Below are 20889 nucleotides of genomic sequence, written 5' to 3'. Positions count from 1 at the left end.
GACGTGTTTGGGTCTGGTTGATGCCCGGAGATTCGGACAACACCTTCTGGTGTTGTCCCAGCTATGAACTTTGGAAGTGCTCTTACCATCTAGAGATTTTTCGTGATTTGGGCTTTGACCATTGCCTGTTGTTCCTGAAACAGTAAATTTAATGCAGCGCAGTTACACTTTTACCTACATCGTGGAAGGTATTGGTATGAGAAGAGCCCTTTTCTTTGACGCTTCTACTATCTGGAGCATGTCTGCTATATGACAAACCTGCTATCTCACCTGTTCTGGAGGGATCTCACTTGTCAGGTGTTCCAACATACTGGAGAGTTGTCGAAGTGATTTACGAGGTATGATCATAATTTGGGGTACCGAATTAGTATTTGGGAAATGAAACTTACAGTAGGCTATTCGGATGTATGTTCCCTGCAACTTCCCGAAGCAACCGTGATAGGCTTCTTTTGGAATTGCTAATATTGTTATTATTTAATCCATCTGAAGATGACTTCTCTTCCAGAAACGACAGCATGTGTTGGAGTTAATATAAAATGCAATATCTTATTTTCACGGTGTGTGTGTGTGTGTGTGTGTGTGTGTGTGTGTGAGAGAGAGAGAGAGAGAGAGAGAGAGAGAGAGAGAGAGAGAGAGAGATATTGTTTCTAACACTGGGCTCGCATCATATTATGACAACGCATGGATCATAGGCCTAGGGATGCCTAATCCTCTTATCTATCAGATAGACAGGAGAGAAACTACATCCTCTCGACCAAACTGTTCCCGATCATGATTCGGTGCAAGACTACTTAGGAACATCAGGGATGGGAAGCGGAAACAACCGAAGGGCAAGATTTTCTTGTGTGGCCTTCAGGATAATATCTACAGTCGTGGCAAATCAGTGACCTTTCAATGGAGGGAGAGTTCGCTCTTTCAGTCCTTTTCTCCAAAGAGCATCGCACAATTTCCGTAGAACTGTTTTGTAGTGTTGTTCCATTTTATTTATTTTTTTACTCAAAGGGCATTGTTCATAAAAAAAAATATTAATAAGCATAATCTTCACATTTGATCGAGATTGTCTTCATTTTTTTCTAGCTTTGGCGAAAACCGAATCTTCCAATGAGAGGAGTGGTCGTTTGTTTTCGGGTCATTGCCGTATGCTCACGATTCGTCACCAGATGGAAGAAACAGTGTAGGTGAGCGGTAGCACGTTCTGGCATGTCAGAAGATATTGACATACTAGAACCTGTGATCGATCAATGATGAGGCTGCGAAGTACAAACTTGACCGCCCTCGTGAGTAGCACATTTGGTAGAGTCACCGTACTCCCCACACCCAGTGGAAAAGACCTGGGTTCGAATCCCATTGATGACGAGAGGAATTTTTATAGGCCTTTTTTCACAACTTGGCTTAGTTAGTCGGTCTCAGACGAGGGTAGCATGTTTTTTTTTTCTCTCATAAACTCGGATTTTCCGTCCATCAAACAGAAAATCGACCACGAAACACACGCAATTTATAGACAGTCTAAGACTGAGCAATATGGGCTTAGCCTCGCTAATGCTCTTAAAACTCAATAACAACAGCAACCAACTTGACTGAAACATGTTGTACTCTCAGATCTTGTGTTAAAATTGTTGAGACGTCTCATAAGAAAGACCAATTTCACTAGAACCTTCCCCCGATAGGTAAACGTCGGTAACTCCTGATCAGATCGCGAATACGACCCCAATGGAACCATTTGGTTTTTAAAGTCGAAGGGCAGCTAGAGCGCATAATCTTCAACGGACAAGCGGCCCACTAAACTTTCTGAATCATAGAAAAATCTTCGAACGACACAGTATCTTTTCTGAAAGCTGTTTTAAACATTTCGTGGGTTTCTGTTGCACCTTTCCCTAATTTGAAACAAAATTTTTATGAAAATTCTGTTGCTCAGTAAAAGCACTAATTTTAAAATGAGATGGAAATAAAACACGTGAAGTACTTCGTACTCAAAGCACGGTGATTCAGCTTCGACAGATAAATGTAGTCAGTCCGAAGATTCATGGGTTGCTATGGTTAGACGAGTCATGCAACATGTAGCGACAAGTTGCAACCGACTGTGAGCCGAAATTTCAAGATCAGTTTTTAATCACACCTGTTTATAAATTGCTGCTTTGTTACAAAGTACCACAGGTTATAAAATGCAGTGAAGAATCTATACCGTGAAGTGCCAGTTATAGACTGGTTGTTTATTTTGAAGTGAGTATTTTTCTCGCTATGTTGTTTACCCCCACAGACACATCCCCAATGAGAAGAAAAAAAAAAAAAAAAAAAAACGGATCCTCAGCCATCTTTGCACCTTGTTTTTTTTTATTTTACATACCTGGGTGGCGTCTCTGCTCTCCTGTCACAGCAACATAACGAGGCTAATTAGTATCCGCGGTCACGCTGCATTCATCTGACGACTCACTTTGTCCTGACGTATTCCACCTGGGCGGCATTTAAATGCTGACACTTGCCTCTTGTCCGCGCCGGATTTAAGGCGAAGCGACATAGGCCGTCGATAAGAATCGTTATGTCAGCATTTCTCCCCATCTCATTTTGCGAACAGCTTACCCTGACATGTCGAAGTCCTGCATGAAATGTCGCGTTTGTAGCGGAGCAGGGAACTTTGGGATCAATGCAGGTGACCCGGGTTTCTGTCGCCTGTCATCTCATGTGTTGTTAATGATCTACACACACTTTTCCTGCTTAGTATTTAGCGAAGAAATCAGGTTTATGGAGCGGCACAGTTATTGTAAACCGCTTTCTGTTTATTCTTAGTATAGCCATCGATTTTTACTTTGGAGAACAAAAAAATAATCGTGCACTAAACACCTGTTGTGTAACGCACAGCCATCAGGCAGAAGACTGCATAAATTATGTAAATTTTTTGTAGAAAATATGCTTGATAAAACGTACGAAGATTTATCAAAACGTTGTGCTGGATGCATTTCTCGTTTGTTCTTCAACAAAGTAGATCCCAAAGGTTAATATACTATCATCGAAAGTGGTGGACTATACTGCATTAACCTTTTGGGGTCTACTTTCCGCAGACAGGTTTTTGACTTTAACTGCACAATTGCAATAAATTAGACTGCATCGTCCGTGCCTTTTGAATATCTAATTTCCAGAGGTTACACCTTGATTTTAATCGTGAATAGAATTGAGCAAACATCACCGTGTGTATGCATTGATTATTATTAATGCCCCTTTCACCAGGTCAATTCACAGACGAAGCCTATGACTTTTCAATATTATTATCCGTAGCAGCTTTACTTTGGATATAGACGGATAATCCCCAATAGAAATGTGCAAGTTTTAATGAAGGAGCTAGTTCACATCTCGGACATTCTTTCTGGAAAGGGATGTTCCTCAGGGTTCCTTGCTTGGCTTTCCCTTTTTAATGTTTATCTATACGTTTTAAGGAGCCTTCCGTTGTATATATATTTTTTTAACATTAGCATTACCAGAGGCATATGATGCAAGAAGGAAAGCTTATACAGCATCAGTAAAAAAAAAAAAAAAATCTTCCCACTTCATCCATCCACTCAAAAATTTGCCCAGTTCTTCCTTGAATTTATTTAAGCTATCAATTTCCACAGTGACAGATGGAAATTTGTTCCAGCAATCAACTACCCGCTAGCTAAAGGCAAATTTCCGTACATCTGTTCTACAACTGCCCTTCCTCAATTTGAATTTGTTCCCTCAGGCAATTAATCTGGGCAAGAGGAAGAATTCCATTAGCATTCAGCTTGCTCAAACCATTGAAGGCCTTATACACCTCAATCAGACCACCTCGCAGGTGTCTAGTCTCCAGACGCTGCAGAACTTAAGCCTTTCTTGGTAAGGGCACTCCTTTGTTCCCCTCACCAGGCTTGTTGACCTTCTCTGTACTTGTTCTCAACTCTACATCCTTCTTAAAATGAGGCCTCCAGACCTATACTCAAGGCGTAGCCTGACCTTATACAAAGCAATAATCACCTCCTTATCCCTACGAGCAACATTCCTGTATATCGTTGACAAGACTCCATGACCTGCCCTGGTAGCCTGTCTGCACTATTCAGAAAACTTCATTATCTGACTGCACAATTATACCCACAGGTCTTTTTCATTCTCCACCTCCCTGAGTGTACCACACAGTTGGTACATTTCTCTGGGGTTACTGCTATCAGTATGCAGTATTTTGCATTTGTCAGTTGCCATTTCTCAGCCTATCTGTCCAACTTCTATAGATTCTATTGCAGTAGCATAATGTCATTAACAACCCTGCGAACCTTTGTATCGTCTGAAAATTTCGACATTAAACCTGGTAATACCTTCATCAATATCACTGATAAATATAGAAAACAAAGAACCCGAACCCTGGGGGATTCCACTAATAACATTAGTGTTCATATCTGTCCATTGATTACCACTCTGTCTTCTCCCACTCAACCATCCTTTTATCCATTGCAGTAATTTTTGTCATATTCCGACATGAAACTTGTTTTAGTTACTCCGTTCATCCGAAGACTTTTTAGTCTGAATATGCCGTTTAGTTGCTGTTTGATTGGTCGTCAATGTTTAGAGTTCAATGTTGTTAAATGTAGAACTAATGACATCATAACATGAAAAATATATTTATTATAAAGGTACGCTAAATAACTTTATTATTCATCAATTTTCTAAGCAAACAGATTTAGGGATTCTCTTCACTTGTAATGTTTTAATGCTCGCATTACACATATTTCCAGGTCTGTCTACAGAATGCTAGGGTTTATTCGAAAATTTTCATATCTGTTTAGGAATGCAACACCACATTCGTTACCTTCATGTTGATTCTTCCTATACTAGAATATAGTGTGACTATTTGGGCTCCAGGGAGCATTGCTGTTCTTCTTGTTCTGACAAAATAAAAATTTATTCCAATCACGAAGGATCAGTTGAAGCATAATCAAATGCAAATAATCGGAAATAAAGCAGACGATTTTATAAGGAAAAATACGAACTAATCCATCAGCAGACAGTAAATATATTTGTTAATCCTCTGAGCCATGTATAGTGACATTTCAATTTAACACCCCCATTTGCTGTTGACTGATGACGTCATGCTTTGCTGCTGGGGTTTCGTAACTGTCAAACTTTGTGTATATATGTTATCAAACGTCATAAATAAATAATAATATACTGTATACGATTTTAATTAGAATTGGCAGACGATTAAAATTAATAAATTTTTTTAAATGCTTTAATGCGATATTTTTTTAAAAACTTTTAATACGATACCTAGAACTGCTGGGTATGACACACGGCGGTCAGTTCTTTACCACGTGACTAACGGTGGCGCCCTGAGTAATGCGCATAGGGTCAAGACACTTGTTCGGTTAGAGTGACATCGCGCGGGTTGGTCAGTGTCCACAGCTGTTTGAATACGTTTGTCAGAGTGAATCTACGATGAAGAAGTTTTCATTTTACGGATCGCAAGAAAACAATCTCGCAGAAGAAAAAGAAGGTAAGGGTTTAAACTGGTCATTAAATTAAGTAATTTGTTAGCTAAAATTATTTATGAATTGTAAAAGCTTTCAATATTCCCGCAATGTCAACGCCGACTCGAAGCACGTGGCTAGGGTAGATTAATCAATTAAGATTTTTCAAGGATTTGGTTTAGAATGAACTTTTGTGCGGCTAAGTGTTTTAAATAATGCGAGATGACTGCATCGTTGTAAAGAAAATACCTTAGTAAATGGTGTGCTTTGCAGTTATATTAATTCAATTCAGTTTAATTGATCGGCCTGAGAATACGACTTTTTTTTTTTTTCTCTCACTCCGTGAATATTTCATTGAATTCTTTCCCCTAAATTAAAATCCTTATTGCGGTTATATAAGTTTAATAAAGCTGAACAGCTTTTAGTATTATTTTCCTACGCTGTAACTTACTTGTGCGCATCTGTCACATGCATGCTTTTTTCATGGCAGCAGCCATCTTGAAATTTTGACACATTGTTACAAGTCACAACAGATCATTGCTGTTTTCACCGATGGACGTCAAATGTACGCCGTTTCAAGATGCAGTCAGCCATCTTGAGCGTGCAACACAAAGACAATGTGATTATATAAAGGTTGAGTTATTCTAGGACATTCGATTGAGAACAGTTTAAAGCATGAATTATGCATTCCAAAGCCACGTGTTTTTGCCGAGTGAAAATATGAAAGTCAGTTTTGGCTTTCCATTTTGAAGTTGTTCAGCAATAAAATATTATTTTGTATTTAGTCCATAGACTGTTCAAGTACTGTAATATTAACCTTTCCTTCATATCTCCTTCCAATATAGGCTGACGTGGATATTTTATTTTTGCTATTATTTTGCCCTTTATGCTCAATTACAAAGTTTCGCGTATAAACAATTAACTTTATTCTATAGCTAGCTGATAAACAATGGGCCTGGTTTTTATGGAAACTTATTTTATACGAGAAGAAACGCGTTAATTATTTTTTTTTCTGTCATTCTGTATTTTACGTGCGTGACCTGCTTATTCCTTGCGATCATTTTAGCGCCAAAATAAGTAGGATGGTTTTTCTGCGATCATTTTAGCGCCAAAATAAGTAGGAAGCTGTAGTTTGACACAAAACAGACAAACCGACCTTCGGAACTAATATAATATTTAAATGGATGTTTTACATTATTCTTTCTTTTCTCGATGAAATAGAACGTTTAAGTTCTGTTAAGGATCTTCGGAATTTACAGAATTACAATTCTCTAAATTATTCTCATTTTTATAGCCGATATATTTTATCACAAGTGATTAGAGGTGTTTGTTATCGCCGATTTCTTTTTCACTTCTGTAGCTATTTTAATCATCTAATGGGATATTCCACTGTGACGTCATACTTTGGTTACAGCAATTTTCACAATAAGAAACTAATCCTTTAAATTTTAATCCTCTAATAGCTTTAAATGGAAGAGTAGGTTAACGCAATTCTTTTTACCTGAGATCTAGGGTAAGAGGAACAATTGAAGTCCTCAATCTTTGAGGGCTACCATTGTTCTTGGCTAGATTATGTTCCCTGCCTCATCTAAACGAAGACTTGGTTTTATAAATTTTTTCACACGCTACCTTATCTCCGTCTTAGTTACCGAGATATTAAGTGCAGTGTGGTTAATAATCAGTTATTTCAATATGGTTGGTAAGTGTTTCTCAGAAGGCGCGAGTGGCAGCGTTTCCCGCCATTTTTGACAGAGGCGAATTTGACCACACACGTGTTTCTTGTCCTGTGACCGTTGCTAGGCAACTTTTGTAACCTAGCAACAGTCACTAATGTTGAATGCGACTGAGCAAAATATGTACATGCGTAGATAAGTTGTGCTTGTAAGACTATAATATAAGCAAAAATTATAGTTGATGATTCATCCCTTCTAGATTAAGAACCTTACTTAAACGTACGAATCTTGAAACGATATTGTCACGGTGTAAGAACAATTGATAGCACTAAATGATAGTTGTCCTAGAATGATTACAACAAATAAAACAGGGCAGGAGTATTCCGGTATAGTTTTTGGTTGCCCCGTTGGGATGGATAGAGTATTCACTGAGTTAAGATCTTAAACGTAAAACAATAAGAGCTTGGGTATTATAGATTAAAATGGGCTGGGCACAATATTATGGCGCTATATAATTTGAAATTATTTTAATTTTGGGATTTATCTTGCAGTAGGGCAAGATAAATTAGTTCCCTCCCAAATAGGCACTCCTAAGGTCTGTTAACAAAGACAGACGATTTAGATGGGGTACAACTAGGGTAGTACTGGGACAGGAAGATGGAGGTGGGGGACATGTTGGAGCTGTAATGCCATCGATTACAAAAACCACAGGGAAATAACTGTTCTAGAGATATCTTTGCCAAGTAAGGCTTAACAGCATATTGATAAAGCTAGAGTGTCGTCGCGAAATATCCCTAAATTATGATTAAACTTTACATTTAATCATAATTGAATTAAGATCCCTTAATTCTGTTTCTTTGATTGAGTCTGGGCAATTAGGAATTTATATTTTAAGTGAGATGTGACGCGCAATATTCGCTTAACATAGAGGTCATTGGGCGCCCGATTTTACATTTAAAACTAAACGTAATGGTGTACTTGGCAGTTCGTATCTCCGTTGAGCAAATTTATTTTCAGTGCGAAACATTTACCAAATACGACTTCTTAAAGTCGTATGCAAATACAGTCGGAAGCTCAGAGATTGTCTTGGAAGTGGTCTTGGTAAAATATTGTCAAATTTTGCAAACCACACGCCAAACGATCGAGAGTTTTGTTCTGTAGAAGTAACAAGCTACTGACGCATTCAAAACACCATGCGATCGATCCATCGAGTAGTCACAATTTTCAAAGTATTAAATTCATTGTTTCTTTCAAAAAAAAACAACGGACTTTCCGAAATTCTTTGTACATTTTTTTGAATCATCATTAAATGAAATTTCCTTCCGTTGTATTTGTAACGTGCTTGGCATATTGACTAAACAAACACTAAATTGGATGTTCCGAAATTGCATAATTGAGGTCATGTGCAATATCAGATCAATGTGCTCTTAAACGTCAGTATGTTTTATGAAACTCGCATTTGAACTCGTTTAGACAAAAAAATCCTAGTACTGGACTGTCAATGCAATCAAGCAGTAGTTAAATTTGAAAGGAAACCTTTTTTTTTTTTTTCTTTTCATATGATTCAACTGCGAGTGGATTCTTCATGAAAAATTTTATTCACTATCATTGACGCTGAAATTAGATCAAATGTAAATTTCCTGAGTGAACTTGTCTGATAATCCCAAAAGTCTATCAGAGGATAAAAATGAATGTTCTGATATGCGGGGAATGGTAGTGTTTTGTTTTTTTTTTCTGCAACGTGAGTAACGTAAATGTGCCTGCTTTATTTTGAACTCTTTATAAGAGTCAGGATTCCTCTTTTGTCTCGTTAGGTATTTCACTTTGACTTGTCACTATCATGGCTTGAATAACGATTACGATATTGAAAATGGTACGAAAGTCAAGCGTGTGTTAGTCAATGATTCTCACCCTCCTCAAAGGAGGTCAATAACTTTGTAATGATATTAATTTTAATATGGTTCTAACGATTTATGCATATTTTATATGAAAGAAGGGTCGTACTGATTTGGTTACAATTGTAACTGATATACAAGCAATTATAAGCATCGTTTAATACAGTTCGTTGCCAAAATGCCTTCTGTCGTTTTGATGAGCATTAATATTAGTGCTCATAAAAAGCATACTTGGTGTAATATTTCCTTGTGCAGTGGAAAAGCGGAGAAGGGAAAAAAAATCATGTCTGCTGAAACTTATCTACAGAGCAATTTGCGTAATGTCTCATCTCAGTCACTTGCTGTTATTTATAACCATATTTTTTTTCTGTAGTAGTGAATTTCTATTTTAAATGTTCAGTTCAATCTAAAGAATATTGTCAGAAGTTTTCATAACGATCTCTTTAATTAAACTGCTCTGGTCCAGTTCGTCTTAGCCTCACTGCCCCTCAGTTTCATATATGAATTACTTCGCACAGTGTTTTCGTTGTATATATACTCGATAAAAAGCTTGATGTCTCTTTATATGGGAATAGTGGCGTAAACTACTATACTGTACTGATATCGCTTTTGGAGGGGGGGGGAATCAGAATTTGTAGTAACGACTTTGTACGAGACCCAACCCAAGTCCACTTTTTTTTTGTGTGACTAGATTGTGATTACTTTGTTCATGGTAATATTGCCATTGAGTCCAAATCGAGTTATGGACGTTCAGTTCATTTTTAAAAATTTCATTTAAAAAAATGAATTGATAGCTGAAAGTTAAAATTTTATATTTTTGATTCTTTGGTAAAACAACAACAACAAAAAAAAAAAACAATTATGATGTGGGCAGGGTTTTCAAAAGCTTTAAAAAAACAAAAACACGTTTTATTCTTTCTTTTTGGGGGGGATATAAGTAATATTCATACAGTTATAGTTCCATTTTAGGCTTTATGGAAAGGTGAAACTTATTAAGACTTTTACGTTTTTAAGTTTGATGTAAGAAAATCGATGTACAGTATTTTAAACCCAACTTGGAAATACTCCCTAAGATATGCAGTATATATTCGATTATATTTTTCATCTAATTCTGTTTTCATGGAAAAATCACAGTTCAGAACAGAAGTTTTCATTTATTGTATATAGTTAAACTACACTGCTCCGCGTGAATTGCAGTATTCAAAATTACTAATAATTGATCGGGTACATATTATCTTGATTCATTTATACAATACAACCGTGAAACCCTTAGTTGTTGATCAAGCAAAAGTTATGAAAATTAAATCTGTTAAACACTTAACTGCGAACAAACGAGTATTACTGGATGTCCCGATAAAGTGTCAGACTGATATAGTAAACTACCAATCGTATTTTATTTATAAGATTGACATTTTATAAATGTCAATCTTATAAATAAAATACGCCCTTCACGGCTACAACCCCTGGCTTGTAGCCGTGAAGGGAGTTGTATACAGCAATGTGCTTTCTGTATATATAATAAAGAATTCTTCTTCTTATTATTTAAATATTACAACTTGATTTGGAGCTTCCGCTGTTCCACAAAGGAGCCATACCCCAGGAGGGTACTATTTGCATTCTAGGGTAGGATGAATTGCATGCAACTAGGTTACGTACTGAACATGTAGCCTCTTCCCGAATTATTTTATATACAGACTTTATATTAAATTTATGTTTAGAACAATTAAACCAGTGTTTCTCAACCTTTTCGTTGCTGCGACACACTTTTAAAGACCCTAAATTTTGGGGCACATTACACTTGACTGTACTCATATTCACAAAGGGGAAGTTTGTGAATATTTAATAATGCACTTGTTTTTTTATAATGCTTTTAATATCTCTTTTTTAACGTATATGAAATTTAAAATGTAAAAAAATTAACATAATTATATAAAAATACAATTAATTTTTATTATAAAACTCGGATTTGTAAATTTTTTGGCTCAAATGAAGAACAGGGTGCCACTCCAGTGAAAAAAAGTAGGTAGCTACGCCACCAATTCGAGACAGATTCAACCAATTATTGATTAGTAATTAGCACTACAGTGAAATCAAAAGGGCCGGTTATGATACGCTGCTAATTCGGGACGGATTCAAGCATTATGGAGTGGCATCCTGTTCTACATTTACCATTTTTTTTTTATTTGCATTTTCCGTGGCACACTTGAAGCATACTCGCGGCACAGGTTGAGAAACACTAAATTAAACATTGTTTTACAAACATACGATAATGCAGGTATTTACAGCTTTGTTTCCCAAAGTGAGATGGATTGTAACTACAAGACGAATAGGAGGTATAGTCCTTTATGCGAGCAAATGTACCAAATATTTTGTTTATTTTTAAATAAAATAAAAGAAGGCGTAACCATTCCAGCCACCCACCCAGAACAGACAGATTAAAAGACTGAAATATCGTGCATTGTTTGTATTTTTACTGGTTTGTTTTGCTCTTTCGTCGCGAACATTATCCACAGATTTGGTGGAATCCTTTCGTACTAGAGTTCAACGCGACTTCTGTAAATTGTCTGAGAACTGTAATAACCACAGCCGTCATCAAAGAGGACTGCGGCCACTCTTAAAGACGGGATGTAAAACATCTTCCTTTTCAGCGGCCGTCACATACTAACCTGTATTTCCGTCATTAAAGAGTCCAGAGAAAGTGCATCAACACGCAAACTACTCATCCACGAAACACGTAAATTCGGATCCACCTGCTGATTGTCGTACGGAGATGCAAAACGGAAGTGAGTGTGATCATAGCGTGTCCGACGGAGCTTCAAGAACAGGAAAGAGAGCGGTTCGGCATTTCGTACTTCCTTCGGGTCGTGTGAATTCGTACGGCTATTTACACATTTGCAGGCGGTGAGCGGGAACTCATTAGCGTGGTCAAGTGGAGGCGAGATTTCGTTTACGACGACTGCGGCCGGAAAGCGCTGGAAATTCGTAATATCCCACGGCCGGCAACTTGGGCATTCGTTTCTAATTTCGACAGTCTTTTGGTTTTATGCGGATTTCGATCATTAAACCCACTGCAAACCCCGCGGAATTGATGAAATTTCAGAAAAGACATCAACCATCGTCAAAATGATTTTCACCTGGCTTCCATGGCAACGCAACTGGGATGATAAAAGCCTAAAACTTTTTTTCCTCTCACGTACCGGTACAGCTCCGATAATCTCACAATTTACCGACACCGAATGACCTTAGTTGCCTTAGCGTTTAAATTAAGCCACACAACCTTTCCCATTTTATACAAATTTTCCTTTTATTGTATTTATTTCCATAACCTTTTTGATTGGTTTGTTCTCTACATGTGGCTCCTGCCCAAGCGTCATTATGTTTTCTTCTTTTCCTCGTACACAAGTCGAATTGTCGTGGTTGGCTGGATTTGGTACTCCTTGCCTGTTACGTTGCAACTCCAGTTTTTAGTCCATCACGCAAACAAATCAGTCTTAAGAACACAAGCAATTTAAAACGCGACATGCTTATGTCTTGACTTTCCTCGTAATAACTTAGAGCAACCCGACCCTTTCTTCTAGTCACAGTGTTTCCCAACTTTAGCTTTAGTTGGAATTAACTTTCAGAATCGCTTTTATAGTTGATCCACAGTCTGTTGTCTTTTGTTCGGTATCGTTTTATAGCTAAAATATTTTAATTGATAAGAAAAGGCATGCTTTTTTAGGGAGCATCACTTGCTTTATGCAAGTCAGAATGTCCTTCATGACGTCATAGTGGCTTCACTACATGTCACTCTCTTGGATGTTTTGGTTCGAGTCCCGTCGATGACTGGAGGAATTTCTAAAGGCCTTTTCAACTGAGTATATAGTTAGCCGATCTCAGGTGGAGGAAGTAGAAACGTCCCCCATGAGTATTTGCTATTAAAATTAGACTTAAGTATTACCGATTAGATTTTACAACTTATAAATTAAAATCTTGCCTATTAAAATGCTTTATTTTCCCCTCTACGGGAAAGTTCCCTTCTTCACTTTAATCTAACAACGTCATCGGTGTACTTCTGAAACAAAAGTAAATTGATTTGAAGGGGTGTAGCACGGAGATGACACTACAGGTACTTTCTTGCATTGTCGTAGGTGTCTTCAGTTCTGATTAGTTTTGTAAAGAACACTACGTGATGCGCCGATAAAGTACTGTATAATTTTGTCATGGAGAAAGCGTGTGATTTAATTATATTTATAGTTGTAGTTCCCACATACGTGGCACTGAAGCGAATGCGGCATTGTTTATTGCAACATTAAAAGTAAAGAGGTGTGAAGGCTCTTGAATTTCAAATAAACACTGCGACTTCTGCTTGTGAATTCCATATGTGAACGCAGCATTCCTTCGTTCTCTTTGACGGCAATGACTTAGCTGCTTCTTAATCCGTTTGGGAGGATTTGGGTTCAATTCTCATTGTTGACCGAAAACGTTTTCACGTAGAGTCGATTTATCCGGTCTGAGGCAAAATGAGTATCTTTTCTTCCAGAATTTTTTCCCTCGGTCATTTCCCAAAAAACTGATCGATCGTGAGCACCGGTGTATTGTATTCGTTCTGAAGATTCGCTACAACTAATCTTCATGTGGAGAAGAACGAAATTATTTTAAAACTTAAACATCAAAATTTAAAAATAAGGCTGCAGTGATAAAATAATGACCAAAGATGGAAAGCAGCAAGTTAGTTAATATACGGAACGCGCTGTATTTCAGACACGTTAGATTTCACTTCAATTTGTGATTAATTGAAGTGAAAAGTAAACAACTAATAACTTGTTAGAGTTATTACAGCAATTATTCAAATAATTAACTGATAATATATAACTGTTTTCACGAACAACATCAACGTTTTGTATTCTCGAACATGCCGAAAACGAGAACATTTCCTTTCTGCTCATCCGCCATATTACATTCCTCCAATGACCGCACAGCAAGAAACAAACTATTTAGTGTTTTGGCTACAAGAGCATTGTAATTAAGGCCAAAGGAGCCAAATATTATAAAATTTCGCGAAAATCAGTCCACTAGAAGTCGAGTTATTGCATGCGAACAGACGGACGTTCTGAAGACATGTCCTAACGCGCTTAAATCCAGAATCATAATTTCTGTCACCTGCAATTCGTTTCGTACTTGCAGGTGATAGAAATTATAATTATTTAGTCAGATGATACGCTATATACTTTTACGCTTCAAGGTGTTTTCCCTACATACGTAGTGGTACCAGAATACTTCTTTACCAGACATTTGATATCCTGTCGCCTCTTTTAGTATTAGAGTGGCAAATGATGTAAAAAAAGCAAGCTTATAAAGCATCATCCAAAAAAAAAAAAAAAAAACTTCCCACATTCATGTCCATCCCCTCAAATAATTTGTCTAGTTTTTCCTTGAATGATTGTTACAACAATCAACAGCTAGCTAAAGGCAAACTTTTCCACAGTCCTGTAACCTCAATTTCAAATTATGCTCTTCTCGTGTGTTTCCTCTGAGGAGGAAAAATGCCATCAGCATTGAGCTTGTTCAAAGCTTTAACACCTCGCAGGCGCCTAGTCTCTAGACGCTGCAATTTACAGAACTGAATCCTTTCTTGGTAAGATCACCTTTCACCAATCTCGTTGCGTTGCCGTTCTCTGCACTTGTTCCAGCAGCTCCACAATGAGACCTCTCGATCTGTATGCGGTATTCAAGGTGCGACCTTACTATTGCCTTATAAAACGCGATAATCGTATCCTTATCCCTGATAGCTAAGTTCTTGTATATCATAGACAAAACCCTATGAGCTGTCCAGGCAGCCTGTCTACATTGCTCAGAGAACTTCATATCTGACTGCACAATTAACTCCGGATCTTCTTCATTTATCACATAGTTGGTAGGTTAATCTGCGATTGCTGCTACCCATATGTAGCACCCTGCATTTGTCTGTGTTAAACTTTGACTGCCATTTCTCAGCTAATCTGCCTAATTTTTCGAGATCTTGTTGTAGTAACTTACCTTGATTACTGTCGTTATCTACCCTGCCAACCTTTGTATCATCTGCAAACTTAGATATTAAGCCTGATATACCCTCATCAACATTATTAATAAATATTGAAAACAACAATTGGTCCATCACTGCACTAATAATATTAGTCCACGAAGAGCAGTGTCCATTAATAACCACTCTGTCTTCTACCTCTCAACTATCCATGACAGTAACTTGCCCTTAATGCCACACTGCTCCAGTTTGTACAGCATTCTTTTGTGTGCAACAGTATCAAAAGCTTTCATGAAGTACATGATATAAAAATTAATTTTCTGCATCAAGTTCCATTGTGACCGCATCATAGCATCCAATCAAATTGGTCAGACAAGATCCCCCCTTAAACAAATCCATCCTGTGGCTGTAGTATGATTGCATTCCTGTCCAGGTCACCCTGCATTATTTCTTTAACCAGAGATTCCATTATTTTCCCTGAAACAGAAGTGAAGCTAAAAGGTGTGTAATTTCTCGTGTCAGCTTTTGATTCCCCTTTGTGGATTGGCGATACATTCTCATATCTCCAGTCCATAGGGACCTCCCATGGATCCAAAGATTCTCTTATAATTATGGCTAAGGGTTTGCTTAGCTCCTTTGCTACTTGCCTTAATATACTTGGATAGATCCCAACCACCCCTTGTGCTTTTTTTATTAATTTTTAGCTTCAACGATTTCTCTTCCATTTTTAAGTTATCACAAAATCATATAACTGCCTGTTAGTTTGATAAACTTCTGGCAGTCCTTTCCGTAAAGAAATTCTTCATGTACATCGAAAAATCTATTTCGTTTGTCAGCAGTTAAACCGTCGACGTCAAGTGACCAGTGTGAATCAACCCGCTTCCTTCTACTGTTAAAATAAGTAAAGAAGTCTTTGCTGCATTTCTTGGCATTCTTTGCAGAGACATTCTCGTAATATTCCTAACCTTTGATTACAGACTAGTTTATATCTACCATAAGCGCCTGTGTCGCCTGACAGTTTATATGCCTACCACGCATTTTTCTTCTGTGCCACAAATTTCAGTTCATTTGATATTCATATAGGTCTAAGCCTTAAACAGTATATTTTAGTTTGTATGAAAAGCTTAGTAACTTCTATGATTATTTCCATAAATGATTTTCGCTTAGAATTTGCTGTCAGTTACATCATCACGTGGTTCCACTGTAGTCACTTTTACGAAAGCAAAAGCCCTTCCTTTTATCCCTGGCAGTTATGTCTTTTAAGTAGTTATGTAGTATACTGTGATCACTGCCACCCAATGGGTCTTTTGCTTTCAGAATCTTAATGCACGAAGAATCGTTGCTGATAATCAGATAAAGAATACCTCTCCAATATGGTGCTGTACACATTGTGACTTAATCTGTACTTCAAATTGATCAAATTTATTTACTATGGACCTAGCATTAGTGTACATGTACCTATTCTTACACTTGGTTATCCTAACACAGTCCATCTATTTACTTTTTCCATGATGACCCGCAGTAGTGGTTGAAATCCCCGATACCTAGCTTTCCAGGCTGCTGTATATTCCAATAGAAGCAGTGCAAAAATCACTTTCACCTCTGCCTGCAACTCTAGTTAATATATTATTCTGTTCCCTCCCCAAGCTATGTTTTTCGTCCCGCCTAACACTGCCTGGATAGCAACAGCGAGTGTTCTGGCATCCCTTCTATCTAAGTGCAGTGCATCCCATCACTGTAAAAACAGTTTTCCTGTTAACAAGCACAGACTACACTAAGGAAATTCTACACAGTCTGTCCAACATTGCCCTTTACTTGTTAAGTAAGTCTTAGGATCTCCTACTCATTAGTGCCAACTTGTACAACATTATCACCTTTTGTGCCCTTAAAAGATATCTGTTCTACAACGTCATTTACTTTTGTCTCTGGCAGACATACCTTGATCCTATCCCACCTATCCTTTTTGTTCAATATATTTCCTGTTTCCTTGACAATACGGTCACTGACAATAACTAGCTCTTGTGGGACCAACTTTGCGGAGAGCTTTTAGCCACACTACATGGCACAGTTGCCTTCCATGCTCTTCTCTTGTTTTCGAATATTCACATTTCTGCTTTTCCGATACTCAGTGTATCTAATTCGCTTTCTTCATTATGGCATTTCCTTCTTTTATCTCTGCGGATCAACATGGCTGCATTTTGCTTTATTTTATAGTTTTGTTGTTTTAGAATGACTTTCCTCTGCTACTTTTTGCTCCCAACCTCTTTTCATTATCTGCTTTTTCCGGGTTGTTTGTTTTGAATGTTGCATTTCAATTACCGTACTTCTTGCTTCATCACTTTTACCATCTCTTTTTTTTCCTTGTATTACACCTACTGGTGACTCGAATATCCGCGCTGCTATCCAGGGAATCCCACAAACCTTTATTTCAGTAGCCTTGAACTGCTTTCGCTTAATTTGTACTTATCTTCTGAGCCGTTAGTGTCTTGCGTTTATTGACTTCCAAGGAACATTGCAAGTAATAAATACCAATCTTTAATGAAAATACAACAAAAGTGGACATTTTAAATGAGGCAACTGAATTAACAATGTGTGTGGTTTATCTTATGCAAGATCAAGAGACTACGAATTAATTGGACAAGGCTTCCAGAATGTGTAATCTGTTCACTCATGATGTGGCTCTTTTTTTAAATTCATTTTAATGTGATTCTTTTTTAAAGTTATTTGTTTTAAAAGCTATAACACATTTTCAGATAGAGGTACGTTGTATATTTTTTTTGTAATTTATTTATTTTCTTCTTTTTAACAGGGCGAGATCGATTACAGATGCATCTTTGTGACGAACCTATGCCCTATCCTCGATCGGAGTCAAAGCACCAGAATGATTTGACTCCTCGTAAACGCCGTGGGAATCTTCCGAAGGAATCGGTCAGAATACTTCGCATGTGGTTGTATGAACATCGGTACAACGCTTACCCGTCGGACCAGGAGAAACTGTTGCTATCAAAGGAAGCCAATCTGAGTGTGCTGCAGGTGTGCAATTGGTTTATCAATGCTCGTCGGCGGATTCTGCCCGACATTATCCGAAAGGAAGGCAACGACCCATTACAGTACACCATCACGCGCAAAGGCAATACCTCTCATCGGATGCAAAGTGTTTGTCACGGAGCTGCAAACGGACCCTCGTGCAAATCCAGTCGAAATTTAGTGTCTCCCCGACGCTCCGTTTCACTGACTGACGACAGTGCCACAGATGGGGATGTAGACAGTGAAGATTCCGATGCCAGCCGAAGCTCCAGTTCATCACAGCTCACTTCGTCTCACGACCTGCCGTCAAACTGTCCCCTCAAGTTAACAAAAAGGTGGCAGCGTTCACACGAGCAGGAACTACTTGTTAAGACCCCCTTGTCGGCCGAAGAAGACGAAGAAGATGATGACGATATTCTACGGAAAAAACCTAAATACGAAGAACACTATGCAGACTGTGAAGCGTTTGTTTCGCGAAGTGACGACATCGACATCTTAAAGGCTGAGCCCCCGGCTACACTGGAGAGCTACAATGGAAGGCAACTAGAGATACGAGACGGATTGCAAGAAGAGGAGGAACAAACGTCGATGGATGACGATGCTAAGGCTGGGTGGCAGTCCTCTACCAATACACCTCCTCCCACACCCCCCACAACCTACAACAAAGAGGACCCCTTCTATTTTCTTTATATCCTAATGGATGCGGCAGTAAAAGAACTCGAAAAGCGAAGAAAAGAAGTTGAAGCACAGGCCGCCACAGAAACCCCAATAACAGTTTCATCACCAGACTTATGACTCTGGTGGCTCCTACCTCCTTCAGCTTTCTTGTAGCAGTAAGTGCTCAAAAATAAAAATAAAAAGTTGTTAGTTAGCCCGAGGTGTGTGGAGGAAAATGCTAGGACTGTGAATATCCTGTAGGCTGAGGCTTTGATGCTGTAGGCCCAACTAGGCCTTACACAAATACACACACGGTCTATTAACTAAGTGCCTTAATACATCTGGGTTGCGCACTTATTCACAGAGTATTGTTAGCATTAGATAAGACATAGGATTTCTTTTTCCTTATGGTGACATCTTGGTTTGTACATCCACCACTGCATTAGGTTTCAGCCCTTCCCCTGTTGTTGCACTTAAGACTTGTTGCTGTATAGGGGTAGGCCAAAGGCTAAGATATTCAAAACTAGATACTATGGTTGGTCATTAAGCATGTTTATTTTTTTAGAAATTGTAGCTTGAAAACTTGTACGGCATATGTAATCGTGAAAGCAAAAATTTAGTCGGCAAAGTTATTGCCAGGTGGCCCATACTAGAAATAGAATATGCCTAACCCCCGAACGAGTGCAATCGTTCATTAAACGGGTTTTTGATAGTTGCTGTACTTAGAGTATTGAAAAGGGATATTGTAAAAAAAGTACAGTGAAGTGTATTTTGTTCTGTATGCATTTGGTGCCTTGTAACTAGGGGATGAATAAGGGGTAACACTGCAGCATTTTCCCCCTCCCGATAATACTAATTCAATGAATTTTCTTTATTGTTTATATATAGACTTACGAATCGAGACTAGAGAGGGCGCTACGCATTGTTTCTTTGGTCTCAGAAGTAATAAGCCTATTGTAGTGGTAATTACTTTAGAGAACATTCATTGAAACTTGTTGCCTGAACTTTTATTGTATCCTAATTCGAGCCGAAAAAAAAGACGCCCCACTGGTTTCACTACATCTGCAATATCCCTTATTCTATCCCTCGATTTCCCAATGCCTGCCTGCGAATCAACCTCAAGCATTCAGAGTACAAATAACAATTGGGTAAGGTTATTATTGCCGTTTTTTCATCTTCTGATGTCTCCTACTTTGAGAGATAACCTCCCATATTTAATGCTACTCTCGATTTAAAAAAATATGCAACTTTTGTATATTTAGAGCTCTCGTTATTCATAGCTGCATTTTTTAGATGATATTGCGAATGGATCGAAGATGGAAAGAGAAGCGTACATATTCCCCTCCCTTTCGAAATGCCTAGTCATGTTGCTATGATACACCTGTACATTCCGTACTACCAGTTCAGATTGCTGTACAGTTTGAGTGTACTCAAATGCCAGGATGTTACTAAGGTGTGGTAGGGGTGGGTAGTGTGTGAAGAATAAAATCCCATTCAATGAAATTTTGTGTTTGTTTTTTAATTATACATATACTGCTACACATCACAATATTTAAATAACACGTACCTGTAAATTATCTCTAACATAATATATGTTTAAAATTTATATGCTTTGTGATAACTTGCGAGGCTGTTACGTTCTTGTACTTATAGTAGTGTGCTTCCATCTAGCGGCCAGTTTACGAGTTGCGTGTTAGAAATTTTGCAGGTTTGTCTTCTTAAAAAAAAACTCTTCGCAAAAATTGTTGGTAATATTAAAACAAAAGTACTGTTCAGAGTTTTATTTTTTAGTAGCGTGCACATTGTGCGAGTGAGGGGGTTAATCTTGTCTGTGTTAGTGGGTGTATTCTCACTTAACCCACAAATGATTCACGAGTTTAGTGATCTAAATTTGGCATGCCAGTAAAAAATCTGAAACAGCTTGCAAGCAACATGTATAGACAATCCCTAATGTTTTTTTTTAATGTACACCCAAGGACTAAAATGATTACTTCGCAAAAAAGATCACACCACACGACAATTATCACTCACATAAGACTAAGAGCAATTTATATTTTAACTAGAGGTTCCATCTGAAAGCTAATCTTGTGATATCAAGTTAGAGTAAGTGGCGTGTGGTCATGAGCTTGCGGTGCAACATTTATTTATAGGCCCACAAAACCTTATTT

At 37.9% G+C, this 20889-nt stretch overlaps 1 protein-coding gene across 3 annotated transcripts in view; it reads left to right on the top strand.

The window, feature by feature from the left end:
* The window catches only part of LOC150087417 (uncharacterized), a 149511-nt gene extending 129287 nt beyond the window's left edge, over positions 1 to 20224 (top strand). For all 3 annotated transcript variants that reach the window (XM_090371168.1, XM_090371169.1, XM_090371170.1), the window contains exon 2: positions 17847 to 20224. In XM_090371168.1, coding sequence (XP_090227294.1) covers positions 17847 to 18859 — 1013 coding nt within the window. In that variant the 3' untranslated portion in view covers positions 18860 to 20224. The remainder of the gene's footprint in view (positions 1 to 17846) is intronic.
* Positions 20225 to 20889: the final 665 nt, after the last annotated feature.

Source organism: Mastigoproctus giganteus, chromosome 4, assembly GCF_048544385.1.
Source record: "Mastigoproctus giganteus isolate SK-2022 chromosome 4, ASM4854438v1, whole genome shotgun sequence".
Classification (NCBI taxonomy): Eukaryota; Metazoa; Arthropoda; class Arachnida; order Uropygi; family Thelyphonidae; genus Mastigoproctus; species Mastigoproctus giganteus.
This window is presented reverse-complemented; position numbering and strand designations above follow the sequence as displayed.